We start from the raw sequence: 15239 nt of genomic DNA on the forward strand, positions 1-15239 counted from the left end.
TGGAATCTGTGTATAAACATTTTCATGGACAAATCATGTTTCATCAATAACTTTGATTCTAAAATGTATTCTAAATTTACTTTAAAATGTAGGAACTAATAAAAAATAAATTGAATCTCCAGCCTTAATCTGTGACACACAGTCAGAAAGCACAATCGGTACGTGAATGTTCATGTGTGACATTAAAAAGAAATAATGACATTAGTATGACTGTGTTGTCCTTCATTATCCAACGTAGGTATGCTTTTATTTCTCCTTTATTATCCATCTGAGTTGATCCTGGGATTGGAAATGCCCGCGCAATAAATCAGCATTCTGCGCATGATCAGTGACCGACCTCCAGAAACGCCCACTTTACGTCATGGTAAAGAAACCCCTGGAATTTAGTGAATGCCGTTTAGGGAACTGTTTTCGGGTGCGGCCGTGCGCATGCGCATGCGCATGCAACAAGAAAAAACCGCGAAAAAATGAACACTATGATCACTGGTCAGTCTGTTGGAAAAAGAAACAATAAAATGATACAAGATGGTGTGTTTCAGGACGGGGTTAACATGTTTTTGTCTGCTGTTTTTGTTTTTTACCAGCATTAAAGGTAGGAGCTCCTTCTTTATCTGTTAAACAAAAGTATAATTGTAGATGTTGAAACAATCTGAACAAAAGAGTGAAACTCTCTAGCTGGGTTGTTTTTTACTGAATAGAGTAAAATGTTTTGTTATATAGTATTTTTATGTTTTTTACTGAATAGACTAAATTGTTGTTATATAGTATTTTATGTTTTATACTGAATAGACTAAATTGTTGTTATATAGTATTTTATGTTTTATACTGAATAGACTAAATTGTTTTGTTATATAGCATAGGTCACTAACAGGCGGGCCGCGGTCCGGGTCCGGACCCAGAAGCTGTCCAATCCGGACCCGGACCTACAGCCAAAACAAAAGACAAAACAAACATTTTTTCCGGTGCAGCTTTTGCACTCTTTACGGTAGTGGTAGTGGAAACGCACAGACCAATTGCATGCGAGTTAAGTCATCCCACGTGATACCACTCAGCCAATCAAGTCTGTGCATTACTGAAGTAAATTAAGACACTCAACAGTGCAAGACAGGTGAGAGAGAATTAGAGTAAAGTTACACGTGAAAGAAAGATAGCGTTACATGTAGAAAACAAAGGGAGGGAAACAGACGATTGAGACGGATAAAGGGAGAGAAACAGACGAGTGAGACGGATAAAGGGAGAGAAACAGACGAGTGAGACGGAGAAAGGGAGAGAAACAGACGAGTGAGACGGAGAAAGGGAGAGAAACAGACGAGTGAGACGGAGAAAGTGAGAATAAAGAACAAATGGCGCTCTCCAAAAAAAGAAAAGTGGACAGCGAAAACATTTAATCCAGAATGGACAGACTCATTTTTGTTCACACTTCACACTAAACCAGTGTGTCTTATATGTTCAGAAACTGTGGCACTTATCAAAAGTGACAATGTGAAACACCATTATGAGACAAACATAAAGGTTTTGAACAAACATATCCACTCAAATCTGAAGACAGCGTCCCTGAGACAGCTTTCCCAGGTCTGAGGAAAGTAGACCTAAACATCCTGACCATGTTTGGCTCTACATACAACTGCGAGGCAGCTTTCTCTACAATGAACATTTCATTTCATTTCATTTCATTTCATCTTCTACCGCTTATCCGAACTACCTCAGGTCACGGGGAGCCTGTGCCTATCTCAGGCGTCATTGGGCATCAAGGCAGGATACACCCTGGACGGAGTGCCAACCCATCGCAGGGCACACACACACTCTCATTCACTCACGCAATCACACACTAGGGACAATTTTCCAGAGATGCCAATCAACCTACCATGCATGTCTTTGGACCGGGGGAGGAAACCGGAGTACCCGGAGGAAACCCCCGAGGCACGGGGAGAACATGCAAACTCCACACACACAAGGTGGAGGCGGGAATCGAACCCCGACCCTGGAGGTGTGAGGCGAACGTGCTAACCACTAAGCCACCGTGCCCCCTACAATGAACATAATCCAAACTAAATATCGTTCCAGGGTCACTAATGAGCACCTCCACATGTGTATGAGAGCAGCCCTGACTCCATTCAAGCCCAGGTTTAACATCCTGCCAAGCTAGAGCTCAGTTCTCTCACTGAGATATAAAAGGGAAAGTTAAGCACTTTATTTAAACATACACAATGTTCATATTTTATTTATTTTCTCTTATTTTGAAATGTAGCCCTACTTTTATTTATTTAATGAGAGAACATTATACATATCATACTATGTTCAGTTCTATGTTACGTGACAATAAAGATTTAGTTTTTGAATTGTACTGAATTTATTTGCTTTGACAGTCAGGTATTGATTGCTTGAAGATGTTCATACAACTACTAGGCTACTTAAATATATATCACACTAACTAGTTGGACATTATGATCTTCCAGACCTTTGCTTCAAGAAATTTTCTTTTCTTTCTAGTTATATCAATACCTGACTGTCAATTCAAATAAATTCAGTACAATTCAAAAACATTTTGACAATATTTATTGTCACGTAACATAGAACTGAACATATATGTATGATTGTAGATATGTATAAAGTCCAAGGCTGCCAACACTCACGCAATTGACACAAATCTCACGCTCTGACGCCACACCCCATGGGCGTAAATCCCGAGGGGGACGGGGGGACATGCCCCCCCCATCCGAGGGTTGTCCCCCCCAAAAAAATATTATTTAAAAAATATCGCACTCTCTATTGTGAAAAATATATGTATGTATACCTAAATAATTGTGTAAGTAGAAAAAAAACGCAAATTGGACTCTAATAAGTAGGGGATTTTATTCACTTTAAATATAGTGATTCTCTTTAATGTAGTTGATGCAGACTCGTTCATAAATTAGTTGCGGCAAAAATTCTGATTACCGATGTAATTTTCCAGGAATCTGCTATATTAGCGATTAAAATATGACTTATCTAGTTAACGTTAGCTTGGTTACAATAGCTTGTTGCATAGTGCACTGCAACTAACACGCCAAAGCCATTTCCCATGCATTGTTTTATTTGGGACGACTTGGCATAATGTTAACTTAACATTAACGGCTACAATTAGCATATTGTTTAGCTGTGCATTTACTAAATGAGCACTGTGCTACGTCCGAACTGACCTCACTGTATTTCTTTGTATAATCAAATTCTATTCTGTTCTTAAGTGTCTTAATTAATTTTAAATAAAATTTTAAACCTTTTTTAATTCCTTGTTTTTATAGTTGTGACTATTTTTTATGATAGTTTTACTTTCTTTATGTAAAGCACTTTGAATTACCATTGTGTATGAAATGTGCTACAGTATAAATAAACTTGCCTTGCCTTGCTGTGTCATAGACTAGATAAAATGGCGGAGAAAAGGACAATTTGAACCTGAGAAAAACTTTGAAAATAACCATAATGACGCAGTCTCCATGCTACAATAATAATGATAAAAGCAAAGTTTTTCACTGTGGGGACTTATTAATAATCTTAATAAGTACAATTTGACTGTATTACTTGTGTCCCCCTTCAAAAATTGCTCATGAGAAATTTTATATTTATTGTCCCCCCACAGTTAAATGAAATTTACGCCCATGCACACCCTCATATTCTCACGCAGATTCGTGCAGCATTGAGGAAAAAAATCGTGCCGCATGATCTGGCAAAGCAACGCGCAGAGAGACCAGACAGACAGTGTAGTGAGTTTTGTGTGACAATTGTGAGGGAAATACACAATTTATTCCCATAATCAGCCGTTCTCCCTCCCATCTGCACCGTGTGAATTGTGAACACAGGGACGTCAGTGAGTTACAGGGCGCTCCGTGTCTCAGCCCAGTTTAGGCTAGTAACTAATAGGCCTGTTTGTTTTGCAGCACTGAGCAGTTATTTTACATAACTTTATCATAAAAAACAGTACAAAAGCATTTACAGATGACAAATATCTGGACATACCTAGTAGTTAATGTTAATTATTGTTTTCTAACAGAATGTCAAGTCAACGACATCCCATATTAAAATGATTTTATTTATGTCAATCACAATTAATTGACCCAGCCCATGCTTGAGTTGCATTAATCTTGACATATTGTTGAGTCCAAACTCCACTAACCAGTCAGCTGCCTTCTGAATTCTGGTTGGGTTCTGGCACAACACACAATTAGCTCTCTGGAGGAAATCAACAATTTGCTCATTCTCATGATGTGAACATATTTCATTTTTAAAAAATTCTCCTTTTTTTTTTTTCAGCTATAAAGGTTATTGGTCGGGATGTGACTGTGACAGCAGGAGATGATGCACAATTATTCTGTGAAGCATTCAAGACAACAGAGCCTCTAACAACTATTAGGTGGCAAAGACGAACAAAAAAAAAGCCAACAAATGCAGATTTTCTGGTTGTAACTTCTAGTGGCAAAGAAGAATACATAAACACACTGAGGGAACGAGTAAAATTTGCAGGGAACTTAGCAGTACTGGATGGCTCAATTCGTCTAGGTAATGTTACTCTTTTAGATGAAGGAATCTACACCTGCATCTTCAGTGTATTTCCAAGTGGACCATATAAAACAGAAATTCGTCTCAGAGTACAAGGTAAAATTTGTTGTTTATTATAATGTGTTACGAGGCTGTTCTGACACTTTGGGCTTCATTTATTAAATGTTCTGTAGATGTCCACATATCCATCCATAAATGTTTTCATTTATAAATCACTATGAGCTGAAAATGTGGTGCACAGGAACAGAAGTGTTTTTTTTTTTCTTCGAGCAATTATTATTTATTGTAAATCTAGACTGTGTACTGTTTCTGTTCATTTGTTTATTTTATTATACATTTTTTCCAGCATGTATTTGTTCTGATGGTAGAAATAAAAAAACAATTTTCACAGGGTGGGTTAAGTTTTATACATAATATAATACTAAACTATGTATTAAAGAATTTCTTACTGTAGTTGAGAATTGTTCTACTAAATGAACTCCTTTTACTGCTGATTAGTTCCATGGTCTTGGAATACAGTTAATGCTCGTTGCTCACAGTTGAGGAGTACAGTGTTATAGCTATTTAGAGCATGATAAATATGGATTGTTTTCAAATTGTAACAGAAATAGAAATGGTGTTCTATCAACTCAAGTTCATGATCTGTTCACTTGATTTGAAAATGCTATTGCATAAAAACTTTAAATGGCTGAGGCTAGATAAATATGAAAATGAAACACCAGGCTGTTGACAGTGCATGCAGTTGTAAACTAAAACAGGGCTTTTTATGGTTTTTGCCTTCTTGCTTCTCACTACAAACCTTTAACATTGCAGACCTAAACAGCGGTGCAGTGTGAAGTTCACTATTCTAAAGTCAAACTTAAACCCTACGAGTCTGTTCTATAAATAAAACTTACACTCAATAACATGAGTGATCAGGGTCAGACATACATATTAATGAAACATTCATTCAGAGGTCTTTTAAACATAATTATTTTTTTAAATTCTTGTTCATGTTTTTGTTTTCAGTTCCTCCTGTTGTCACTGTGGACACTGATGTTCCTGCTGTTGCTGGAGACACTGAAGGGATTTTAGCGACCTGCACTGCAGCCAATGCAAAGCCTGAAGCAGAAGTGTCGTGGAGTCTGGGTGCTTTAAACAACACAGTGAAAGTACAAAATACTGTCACTGTGGACTCTGAAGATAGATACACTGTTAAAAGCAACCTGATTGAAACTGCATCTAAAGATCTAAACCAGAAGAAGGTTCAGTGTGTAGTCACACACCCTGGCCTAAAGCAGGAACTGGAACTGAATTACACATTGGATATTCACTGTAAGATTACAAGTTCATTATTTTTATGCAGATGCTTATAACCATAAACTGAAAAAAAAAGGAATCTGTGGCAGTCAGATAAATACATAAACCCACTTAATTGTGAAATCTCACAAAGATTTTGACATCTAGAACAATAGTATTAAATTTACAGTCATACAAAATGATATATTTATTTACTTTACATTATAGAAGCAGTTATACAAAGCAAAATTATTTTCTATAGTCTATTATAGACATTAATATGCAAGTGGATTTTTCCTTTTACATTTATTTCTGTTTCACTGAGTGTTACATGGTGTAAAGTATTAAGGTTTCTTTTAATTTTTTTTCTCAGATCCTCCTCAGGTGGTTTATATTAGTTCAGCAGGTGATCAAGGGGCATTTCAGTGTGAAGCAGATGCTAATCCAAAACCTACCAGTTTCACCTGGAGCAGGTAACAGAGTCGAGTCACCTGGTTATCATAAAAAGTTGCAGCTTACATGTATACAATAAATATAAAAAGTCTACACACTCTGAAGGTTTTTTGTGATTTAATAATAAATGAATTGATAATGTTTCCTTCAAGTTCCTTTTATCTTGAGCTTACTAGCAGTCTAGTTTGCATACAAACTAATTTTGAATGCCTTTGTCAGTTTTGCATGAGCTTATGATGGTGGATAGACTGGATTCTTGGCCAAAACGTTTAAGCAATAAATGCATAAAGATGCTTGAAAATAAAATTATATTTCACTAAATTATGCAACAGTTCAATTGAATTTATTTCAGATTTTAACAGTGTGTTTTACTTTGGCATTAAGGAAAGTCTCCCAGAAATGTGAAGAATGAGAGGTTGTTGTGACATGCAGAGAGTAAACAGTACTTGTCAGACACTCTGCAGACTTAGGGCTCTCAGCATTCATGTTTTCCAGATTACCATTAACATTATTTCTATTTATTATTAGTTATTAAATATAATAATTATTCTGATAAACATTATTAATATAAATATAATAATAAAGATTTATTCTATACAATTATGTAATACTTAAATTGTTAAATTTTGAGTTTATCCTCATGTAATCACTGCAGGAATCTCCGGGGAATCTCTGCAGTGAGAAATCTAATAATATTTTTAATAGTTTCTCTTTTAATAAATCTTTTTTTTTGTTGTCCCAAAGACACCCTTAGTTTTTGTTGTTACCTCAAGCAAAAGAAATCTAAAAGTGTAAAAAAGCCCATTCACATTTTTAATATGTGTCATTGCTAATAATGTTTCAGCATGCTTGTGGAATAGAACAGTTTAAATGCTAATTACAGTATGCTGTTTATACAATCACACTTACTGTTATTTATCAAAGACATTTTCATTTAGATATTTTCCAGTGAACGAGACTCTTTCCAGTGGTGGTAATAGCAGTCTGATTGTTCAGCTGACCCCTGATAGTAACGGACCTTACTATTGTGTTGCGTCTAACCAATATGGTGAAGCTGTTGGTTCCTTCTATATGCATGTTAAAACATGTAAGTATGTATATGATTTGTCCTTCACTGGAACAGTGAATAAATGCTCTTACTTGCAAGATAGTTGACATACGTCATATGTGGTTTATTTTATAGATACACAGTTTAATAGATTAACATAGAGTCATAAGTCATCATCCTACATGTATTCAACTTAATCTTCAGTCAAATGTACTGGAGTGCAGGTGAAAAGAAAACTAAAAATGGTCACTTCTACTTAATATGTTCTACACTGTGTAAACATTTAACCTTCGGAAATAAGTGTTAAATGAGGATTTTGGCCTCAGTGACATAAAACAGTTACCACCAGTGTTTCTTTTTGAAATAAGTCATAAAAATCTTTATGAAGTGTGTCAAACTTTTAACTAACTAAAATACTTTCTCAATGACATTGCAGCAACAGAATCTAAAATCTTGTGGACTCTGTTCATCCTGACCCTCTTTGCTGTTTGCTGTTTTCTCATTTGGAATTTTGAATTGTTTCAGCGTGTTAATAAAATACTGCGGTGAGTTTGTCATTTTACCAATCTAGTAATGAGAGCAGATTATAAACTTAGAGAGTTGTTAAAGTGAATTGCTTATTTTCTGTTTTCACTCAGGCGTGATATTAGTCAACCTGTGCGTACGGAATCTTCAGACCACTAGGAGGTCTGTGTGAAATCATTTATTTAAATCTCTATGGTCTTGTTTTGCTCACTTATGTTTGTAATTACATGTAAGATGTTTGTTTTGTTTAGGAGCATTGATACATGTATGAATCAAACCTCTCTACTGGGACCATACCTTGTGAGGAGAAAACCAAATGGTCCCACAGGATTTGTAACATAAAGGACTAGTTTATAAGGTTTGCTGACTGATCTGCTGTCATGACCATGATCCTTCAACAGGACAACAACCAGGTCTAAAAAAATTCCTGTAGCGAGAGGAAGACACCAAGGCATCTGAAACAAGACGACATCACAAACATAACTTTTTTAACATTTCCTCAGGTGATTACACCTGGATGCTTATTACAGAACCTTATTTCATCTCATCCTACTGCAGAACTGGGTGAAGCCAATTCTAGCAGATGAGTGACTCTCTACAGACCATCTAAACAGTGTTTTAGGCTCATGGTATCAAGTCTGTAACCCAGTGAATCAGAGTTAGTGTATTCAACGATAGAGGCTGTAATAAAATTTTTTACTAAGAAGTTGTTTGAAATTGTTATTACTAGAGATTGTTTGTATAAACTTATTAGAGGGTCACAATGAGCTGGAGACAAGTTGGCTAATAAACAACTCTAGGCAGACCTTGGTACGGGTAAGATTATCCTGATCAGGATCAGGATCCATCTAGCCTAGGGGTCGGCAATCTTAAACACTCAAAGAGCCATTAGGACCTGTTTCCCACAGAAAAAAAAACACAGGGAGCCACAAAACCCCTTTGACATCTAAAATGAAGATAACGCTGCATATCTCATTTTTTACCTTTGTGTAAAGTATAGAAAAAACTGTAGTGTGTTGCATTTATTAAATCAATGTAAACGAAATTTTATTTCTGCAAGCAAACAAAAATATTTTGAACGGTTTGAACTAACCTTAACAAAAAAGACGCTGGGTTGAAGGTTACTTTCAAATAAAATGTTCAATGTCTAATTGAGTCCTCTTCATATTCATGACATCAAAATTTTAGCTTGCAGGGCAGCAAACCAAAAATGCGTCTGCTTCTGTGTGTCATATTTCGCAAGTCGGCAGTTATGACACATAATTTGAGCAAGTTAAACACGGTTTATTTTAATGTTACAAGAGCATCATAATCTTAGAATTTAGAATTACATTTTTTAAAAACCTAACTAAAATAAATTAAATATAAATTTTCCAAATCTACAGGGAGCCGCAGCAGAGGGATGAAAGAGTCACTTGCGGCTGCGGAGCCGTGGGGCACCGACCCCTGATCTAGCCAATGGTAGATGATGTTTTCCTTTCTTCAGACTGTGTTTGAATCATGTTCAGAGCCGATCCTGACCTCCCTGGGGCCCTAAGCAAAATTCTGCTAAGGGGCCCTCCTACCTGACCCGTGAGCCAAGTAAACCATTTGCCACACATTCACACTTGACAGCATCTCCTCTACTAACAAATTTCAGCATAGCACCTGTAAGTTATAGATAACTACTATTATTCATTTTATAAGCTGCATTAAGCCCCACTTAAACTGCCTCTCTCAGATTCCTCTTTATCCATTTTCAAATATAAAATATTATTTATAATATGACTTGGCTCTTGCAATATTCAACTAGTGAATATGCAATAGCAGATATCAGAATTTTTTTTTACTAGTGTAAAATGTAATTCCTAATATCAAAAATATGGTTACTACTAGAAATCACACTCTTAATATTTACATTTTAAGTATTGAAAACCGAATTCTTGATATCAAAAATCCCTATCATGTGAATGTATAAAAGCTAAAATGGCTTGCCATATCGTATCACTGTGTTTTATAGTATGCATGAGAGCTGTGAGAGCTGTGGGATGTGCATTCATATTGACCTGGCATTATGCCCATTCCAATGTAAATCCAATGGTTTCCATATTGCATTAACATTGTCATTTAGGAGTGCTATCACGCTACTTTTTGTACTGGTCCCCACACAGATGTTTCTGCTGGAAAGCACGCGTGTTATTTCGTGCACGATTGCACGTGCATATGAACGCATGTTCACACGCGGTGCGGTTATCGAGCTGCCGTTTATAAACACCGTAGCCAATAATAAATAAAAAAATAAACACCGTTGCCCTTGGGCGTTTATTCACGCGAATGTTCATGCAATAAATTGTTGTGTGACAGACAGGCCAAGAGATGCACTGGCAGCACTGCACAGTTAATTTAGCTAGTCATATAGAGAATACAGAATCACATCAACTTAACTTTACTGTTATTTGCTCTTGCTGACAACAAACGTGAAGAGAACACAAGTTTACCTGATTGCTGTTCTTGCATTTCACTCTCATTTTGTTTCTTTTTTCACTTTTCATGGCCAGATGGATAGCTCTGCTTCATATTGTCATCTACACAGTAAATATTAACACGCGCTGTAAAATGAGGCAAGAGGAGGCGGGGCCTTATGTAATTTGCGGGGCCCTACGCAACTTGCGTAGTGTGTGTATAGGGCCGATCGGCTCTGATCATGTTTAACAAACTCAGTGTAACAATTTAGCAGGGCCCTTCCTCTCTCATGCTAGAGGAGGAGTATTGGGTCCTGCTGATCAGCAGCAGTACAAATAAATTGTGAACCTTTTTACTCTTGCTCATGCCTACCAGTGTGATACTGGTAGGCATGGGGGGATGTCGTGGCCTAATGGTTAGAGAGTCTGACTCCTAACCCTAAGGTTGTGGATTCTGTTCATAATATTAGCAAGTATACTAGATGATAATACAATAATACAATAACCAAATAACCACAAAGTAAAGGCAGACAGTTCATGTAGTTGCTAAATAAAAGAGGGTTAATGTGTTAATTTTTACTGCTTTATTAAAAAATTCAGTTACTTGTACAAAGACACGTGATCATTTAATTTTTCTATATTAATAAACTGCAGCATTTTCAGGTCCCGATATACAGCACCATTTACATTGACTACAAATCTCTATGTGAGCAATTGCATAGATTCATTAGAAGCATTAAAAATGTAAAGATGTTTGCTAAAGTGGATTATGGAACATTTTTAGATGGTGAACTTAGTACCACATTTGCCACAATGAGGCAAGAACAGCAGAAACCAAATTCTGTAAAAAACTGTTTTGTAAATCATGAATCTTGCACAAATTTCACAAGACCAATCTTTCTTAAGAGAGATGCACCCAACATTTAACACGCAAGACGGAGCTGGCTCTCTGACTGCTGGTCTGCATCAAACCAATTAGTTTTTGTTTTTATTTTATAACAATTTCTTTGTCCACTCTTGCTATTGAATTGTTTGATAATGTTGAAATGAAGGTTTGAATGACAGAAGAACAATAAGATTACTGTAAGTGAAACTCATGGCAGACTCCGATAAGGTTGTGGTGTCTAACTTTAAAATGAGGAAATATTGTTGCAACTGGTTACAGTAATTCCTGATCAGGACTTCCTTTCACTCACATTATTATATTGAAATATTCAAAACTGTGTTATTTGCATACAGTACTGAAGTCAAGCACAAAAACCACCATGGCTTTAGTTAGTATTTGTTTAGTATTTGGATGACCTGTGATTTTACATGTGTTTGAGTCTCATTCATTCACTCAGGTTTTTTGCTGTTTTACATAATAATGTATTTGTGTTATCTGAAGTGAGATGAGCTTTTTGAGTGAGCTTTTGTGTGTCAGGGCTCAGCCATACTCTTGATGACAGTTAAAGTGAAACTCTAGAGCACAATGGCATTAACGGTACTCTGTTTCTATCACACCCACTGTTTATTAGGGATGTGGTAGCCTAGCGGTTAAGGTGTTGGGATACCAAGCGGAATGTTGTGAGTTTGATTCCTACGTCCACCAAGCTGCCACTCTTAATGACATGCTGCATCACTGAAACAGTTTTCTCACAGGCTGCCTGTTAAAACACCACAAACGTTTATAATTAGCTGTAGAGACCCATATAAAGTGTTTCTGAAGCTCTTTGCTGTGCACTGTGTTGCTTCTGTTTAAGTGGAGATGTTACTGCAAGTCTAAAATCATCTTGTAACTGATACTAGATGAAGTTACTGCCAACTATAACAAACATTCACTTCTAATCAGCCAATCATGTGGCAGCAGAACAATAAAAATATATGCAAATACAGAGCAACAGCTCAGTTAACCGTTCCTATCAAACATTACAATGGATAATTTCCCATATAACAGTTTCTTTATCTCTTTATACAAAACAAAGGCCCCTGACCTGTATCTGCTTGTTTTATGTATTGTGCTGCTGCCACATGATCAGTGAACTGCCTGAATAAGCAGGTGTACAGTTATTCCTCATAAAAGTGGATGTGTGTGTGTTATTCAATAGTATGTTAACTTAAGAACCAATTTCTTTACATTTAACCAAGAAAATGGTAATACAGGATATGTTCAAACTTTTGCATGACTGTGTGGGAAGTTTAAAATATACCTAGAGTTTAAATTCATTCACTTCAACTTTTATACTATTTGTAGAGTAAACAGATATCTGGGATATATTTATATTAGCTACAAAATATAACCCAACTGGATTATAACCCAAATGCGCAATACAAAAAAAAAGACAAGAACACGATGCGCAGTGGTCGGTCTGCCGCATAGATATCTTTACACTAGATGTCGCATTAGGGTCCTAAAAATGCGTCAAAACCGCCGCCATCTTTGTACGATGCTCCTTTACCTCAAATGCCTGGACGATGTCGGACTTCTGTGCTGCGTTTGGTTGTTCAAATGAAAGAAATCTAAAAACCAGACAGCAAGGGATTACATTTCACAAGTGAGGATGTGTTTTATGATGTTGAATGTTAGAAAATTATATTTCTTGTTCCGTTGGTTTGTTTTAATCCATGCTAGTTACCCATTAGTTTTTGACAGTTAGTAAAACAATGTTTGTAGATTCCGAAGCTCTTAATAAGGACATTAAAAATTGACCCATGCTTTTTTGCTTAAAGGTGAAAAGACCCAACTTTATGTATGTTCTGTAAGATTCCCTTATCTGTCAAACATATTTTATTAGATTGTCCTGGACTTAACGCAAGCAGAATGCTCTTTTATACAGTTACTTCACTTAAAGACATATTTAATGACATTATGCCTAAAAAGGTTTTGGATTTTTTTGTCGCATGTTAATTAAAATAAAAAAATGTATAATATGACTTGCTGTATATAATTGTTTTGTTTTTGTTGCATTTATATGATATTTGTGTTTTTTAATTGAATTTTGCCATGAAAATAGCTTTTGATTGCTGACATGGTATTAAATAAAATAATCTGAATCTGTTTGTAAATTCCCAAGTGATAAACAGAGACGAGTTGCAGTTGCAGCACTAAACACTTTTTTTTAATGGTTAATTCAGCTGACAGTCCTGGAAAGATGTCACCAGTTAGGTTGGCAGTTCAGCCTCAAAGTCAAACTTTGTGTTTTGGTTTTTTTTTGTTGTTTATGTGACTTTAGTACATACTTATTTAATGTGGCAAAAGTATTGCGGGAAAAGAATAAATAAAAGATTCAACAGTCTTTGGCACCTCAACTATAAACTTCACATTATGTTACTCTCAAATTTGTGATTTGCTTCCACCTGCAAATTGCTTTGTGTATCATATTTAATAAACCAATACAATTTAAACGTTTAAATTAACATGTATAGTCACACCATTGTAGCAGTGTTACATGCAGTAGGCTATAAGGTAAGTAGTGATTGTTCATTTGAAGTTTACTCAAGTGGAAGAATGTAAGTAATAAACTTACACCTACTAGCACTATGCATTATATTGTGAAAAAGTAGATTATCTTAATATCAAAACCTTAAATTTTCTCTGGACTTAATGATAAATACATGTCTGACCGATCGATTGGAACGATCAAAAAAAAATTAGAACTCTCATTCATGACGATTTATGGTGATTTTATTTCTTTGCCTACATTGACGCTAATGCATTAAGAGGAGGGGTCCCCCGTACCAAGATGGCGGCTCAGTTGACGCATTCGCTCCAATGTACTGCCTTATACAAGGCGACATCTAGTGTATATATCTATGGGTCTGCCGTAGATGGCGTGTGGGCATGCGCACAGGAGGGCAGTGTGTTCTGAGATTTCCGGGTGGAGCAACACGTTGGTGCGCCGCCATGAAGAATAAAATAAAGAGTCAATGACCAGACGATGAGCCTCCGTTTCTTATATATATACTGTAGCGCCCCCTGCCCTACTTAGTTGTGTCAAGTCTAAGCTCTTTAGGGTGGGGCGACGGGTTCAATAACTTGGGGTCTCTCGACTAAAGAAATTACTATACTCTGATACCTAAACTCTGAAATACACAATAAAGAAACATTCTTAAAAAAACAGTTTTGTATTTATTTTTGTTACCGATATAAAATATTGCAAGGTGAATTATGGAATTTGTATATGTATATGTTTAAGTAAGTAAGTTGACATGTGTTACAACATATAAGAATGACTAACAATAACCAATAGGTATTATAACAAACAAAATTAGTGTCCAATCCAATGTTAACAGTCCAAACACTTCCCTTTGCAATAAACTTGAACACCCAGCAAGGAATATGCACTCAAAGGAAAATACTTAAACACTCTTACTGTTCACTATTTTAGTACCGGTGCAACTGCAAACTTTAAACCAACACATAAATTACACAAATTGCAAATTTCAAAATAAAATGTTAGTGGGCCCACTCACACAAGCAAACACTCACTCACCCAACCCCCCGATGCAGGCCTGTGTCGTTGCTTGAGTGCGTTGTGGCCTTGGAAATGTGTACAATTGGCCTCTTCACTCAAATGAGCCAAACCCAATAACAGATACCTTTGCTCTGGTAATCACTCACAATCCTCTGCGAATAGTGGTACGTTTCTCGTGACCAAAGGCAAACCGAACAGTCTTGATGAAGGCAAGTTTTCGCCACCGAATGCTTTTCATTCACCCGATCACAACGTGAACTCAAACTGATCCCTCTAAGTGTCAAACTCAAAGTATTAAATAGCGCAACACCACGGTAATACGCCGAATGTAGTATATCCGTCCCGTAACGTTACGTATAGGCACTCCGGATCAACACAAACGGCGATTTCTTCTCCAAGGGGGAAAAAAAAAGGGGTCTCACCAACAGTTGATAAGACGAAATCACAGTCCATTAACACATATCCTGGGTTAACATTACTACATAAACAAACACTTTCGCAAAGAAA

At 36.4% G+C, this 15239-nt stretch overlaps 1 protein-coding gene and 1 long non-coding RNA gene across 5 annotated transcripts in view; one reads left to right on the plus strand and one right to left on the minus strand.

Annotated features, from left to right (window-relative positions):
* The window catches only part of LOC132850403 (nectin-4-like), a 107143-nt gene that overhangs the window by 56304 nt on the left and 35600 nt on the right, over positions 1 to 15239 (plus strand). The window contains exons 1-8 of one of the 4 annotated variants that reach the window (XM_060876977.1): positions 444 to 592; positions 4288 to 4629; positions 5542 to 5847; positions 6185 to 6284; positions 7203 to 7351; positions 7749 to 7857; positions 7951 to 7999; positions 8089 to 8988. The exons of 2 other annotated variants lie outside the window; for them this stretch is intronic. In XM_060876977.1, coding sequence (XP_060732960.1) covers positions 526 to 592; positions 4288 to 4629; positions 5542 to 5847; positions 6185 to 6284; positions 7203 to 7351; positions 7749 to 7857; positions 7951 to 7996 — 1119 coding nt within the window. In that variant the 5' untranslated portion in view covers positions 444 to 525 and the 3' untranslated portion in view covers positions 7997 to 7999; positions 8089 to 8988. Of the gene's footprint in view, positions 1 to 443; positions 593 to 4287; positions 4630 to 5541; positions 5848 to 6184; positions 6285 to 7202; positions 7352 to 7748; positions 7858 to 7950; positions 8000 to 8088; positions 8989 to 15239 lie in introns of those variants that run through there. One more of the 4 variants, XM_060876978.1, reaches the window with a different exon arrangement.
* Positions 1 to 15239, minus strand: part of LOC132850409 (uncharacterized) — a 65180-nt gene that overhangs the window by 30665 nt on the left and 19276 nt on the right. The gene's annotated exons all lie outside the window — the stretch shown is intronic.

Source organism: Tachysurus vachellii, chromosome 8, assembly GCF_030014155.1.
Source record: "Tachysurus vachellii isolate PV-2020 chromosome 8, HZAU_Pvac_v1, whole genome shotgun sequence".
In the NCBI taxonomy this organism is placed as follows: Eukaryota; Metazoa; Chordata; class Actinopteri; order Siluriformes; family Bagridae; genus Tachysurus; species Tachysurus vachellii.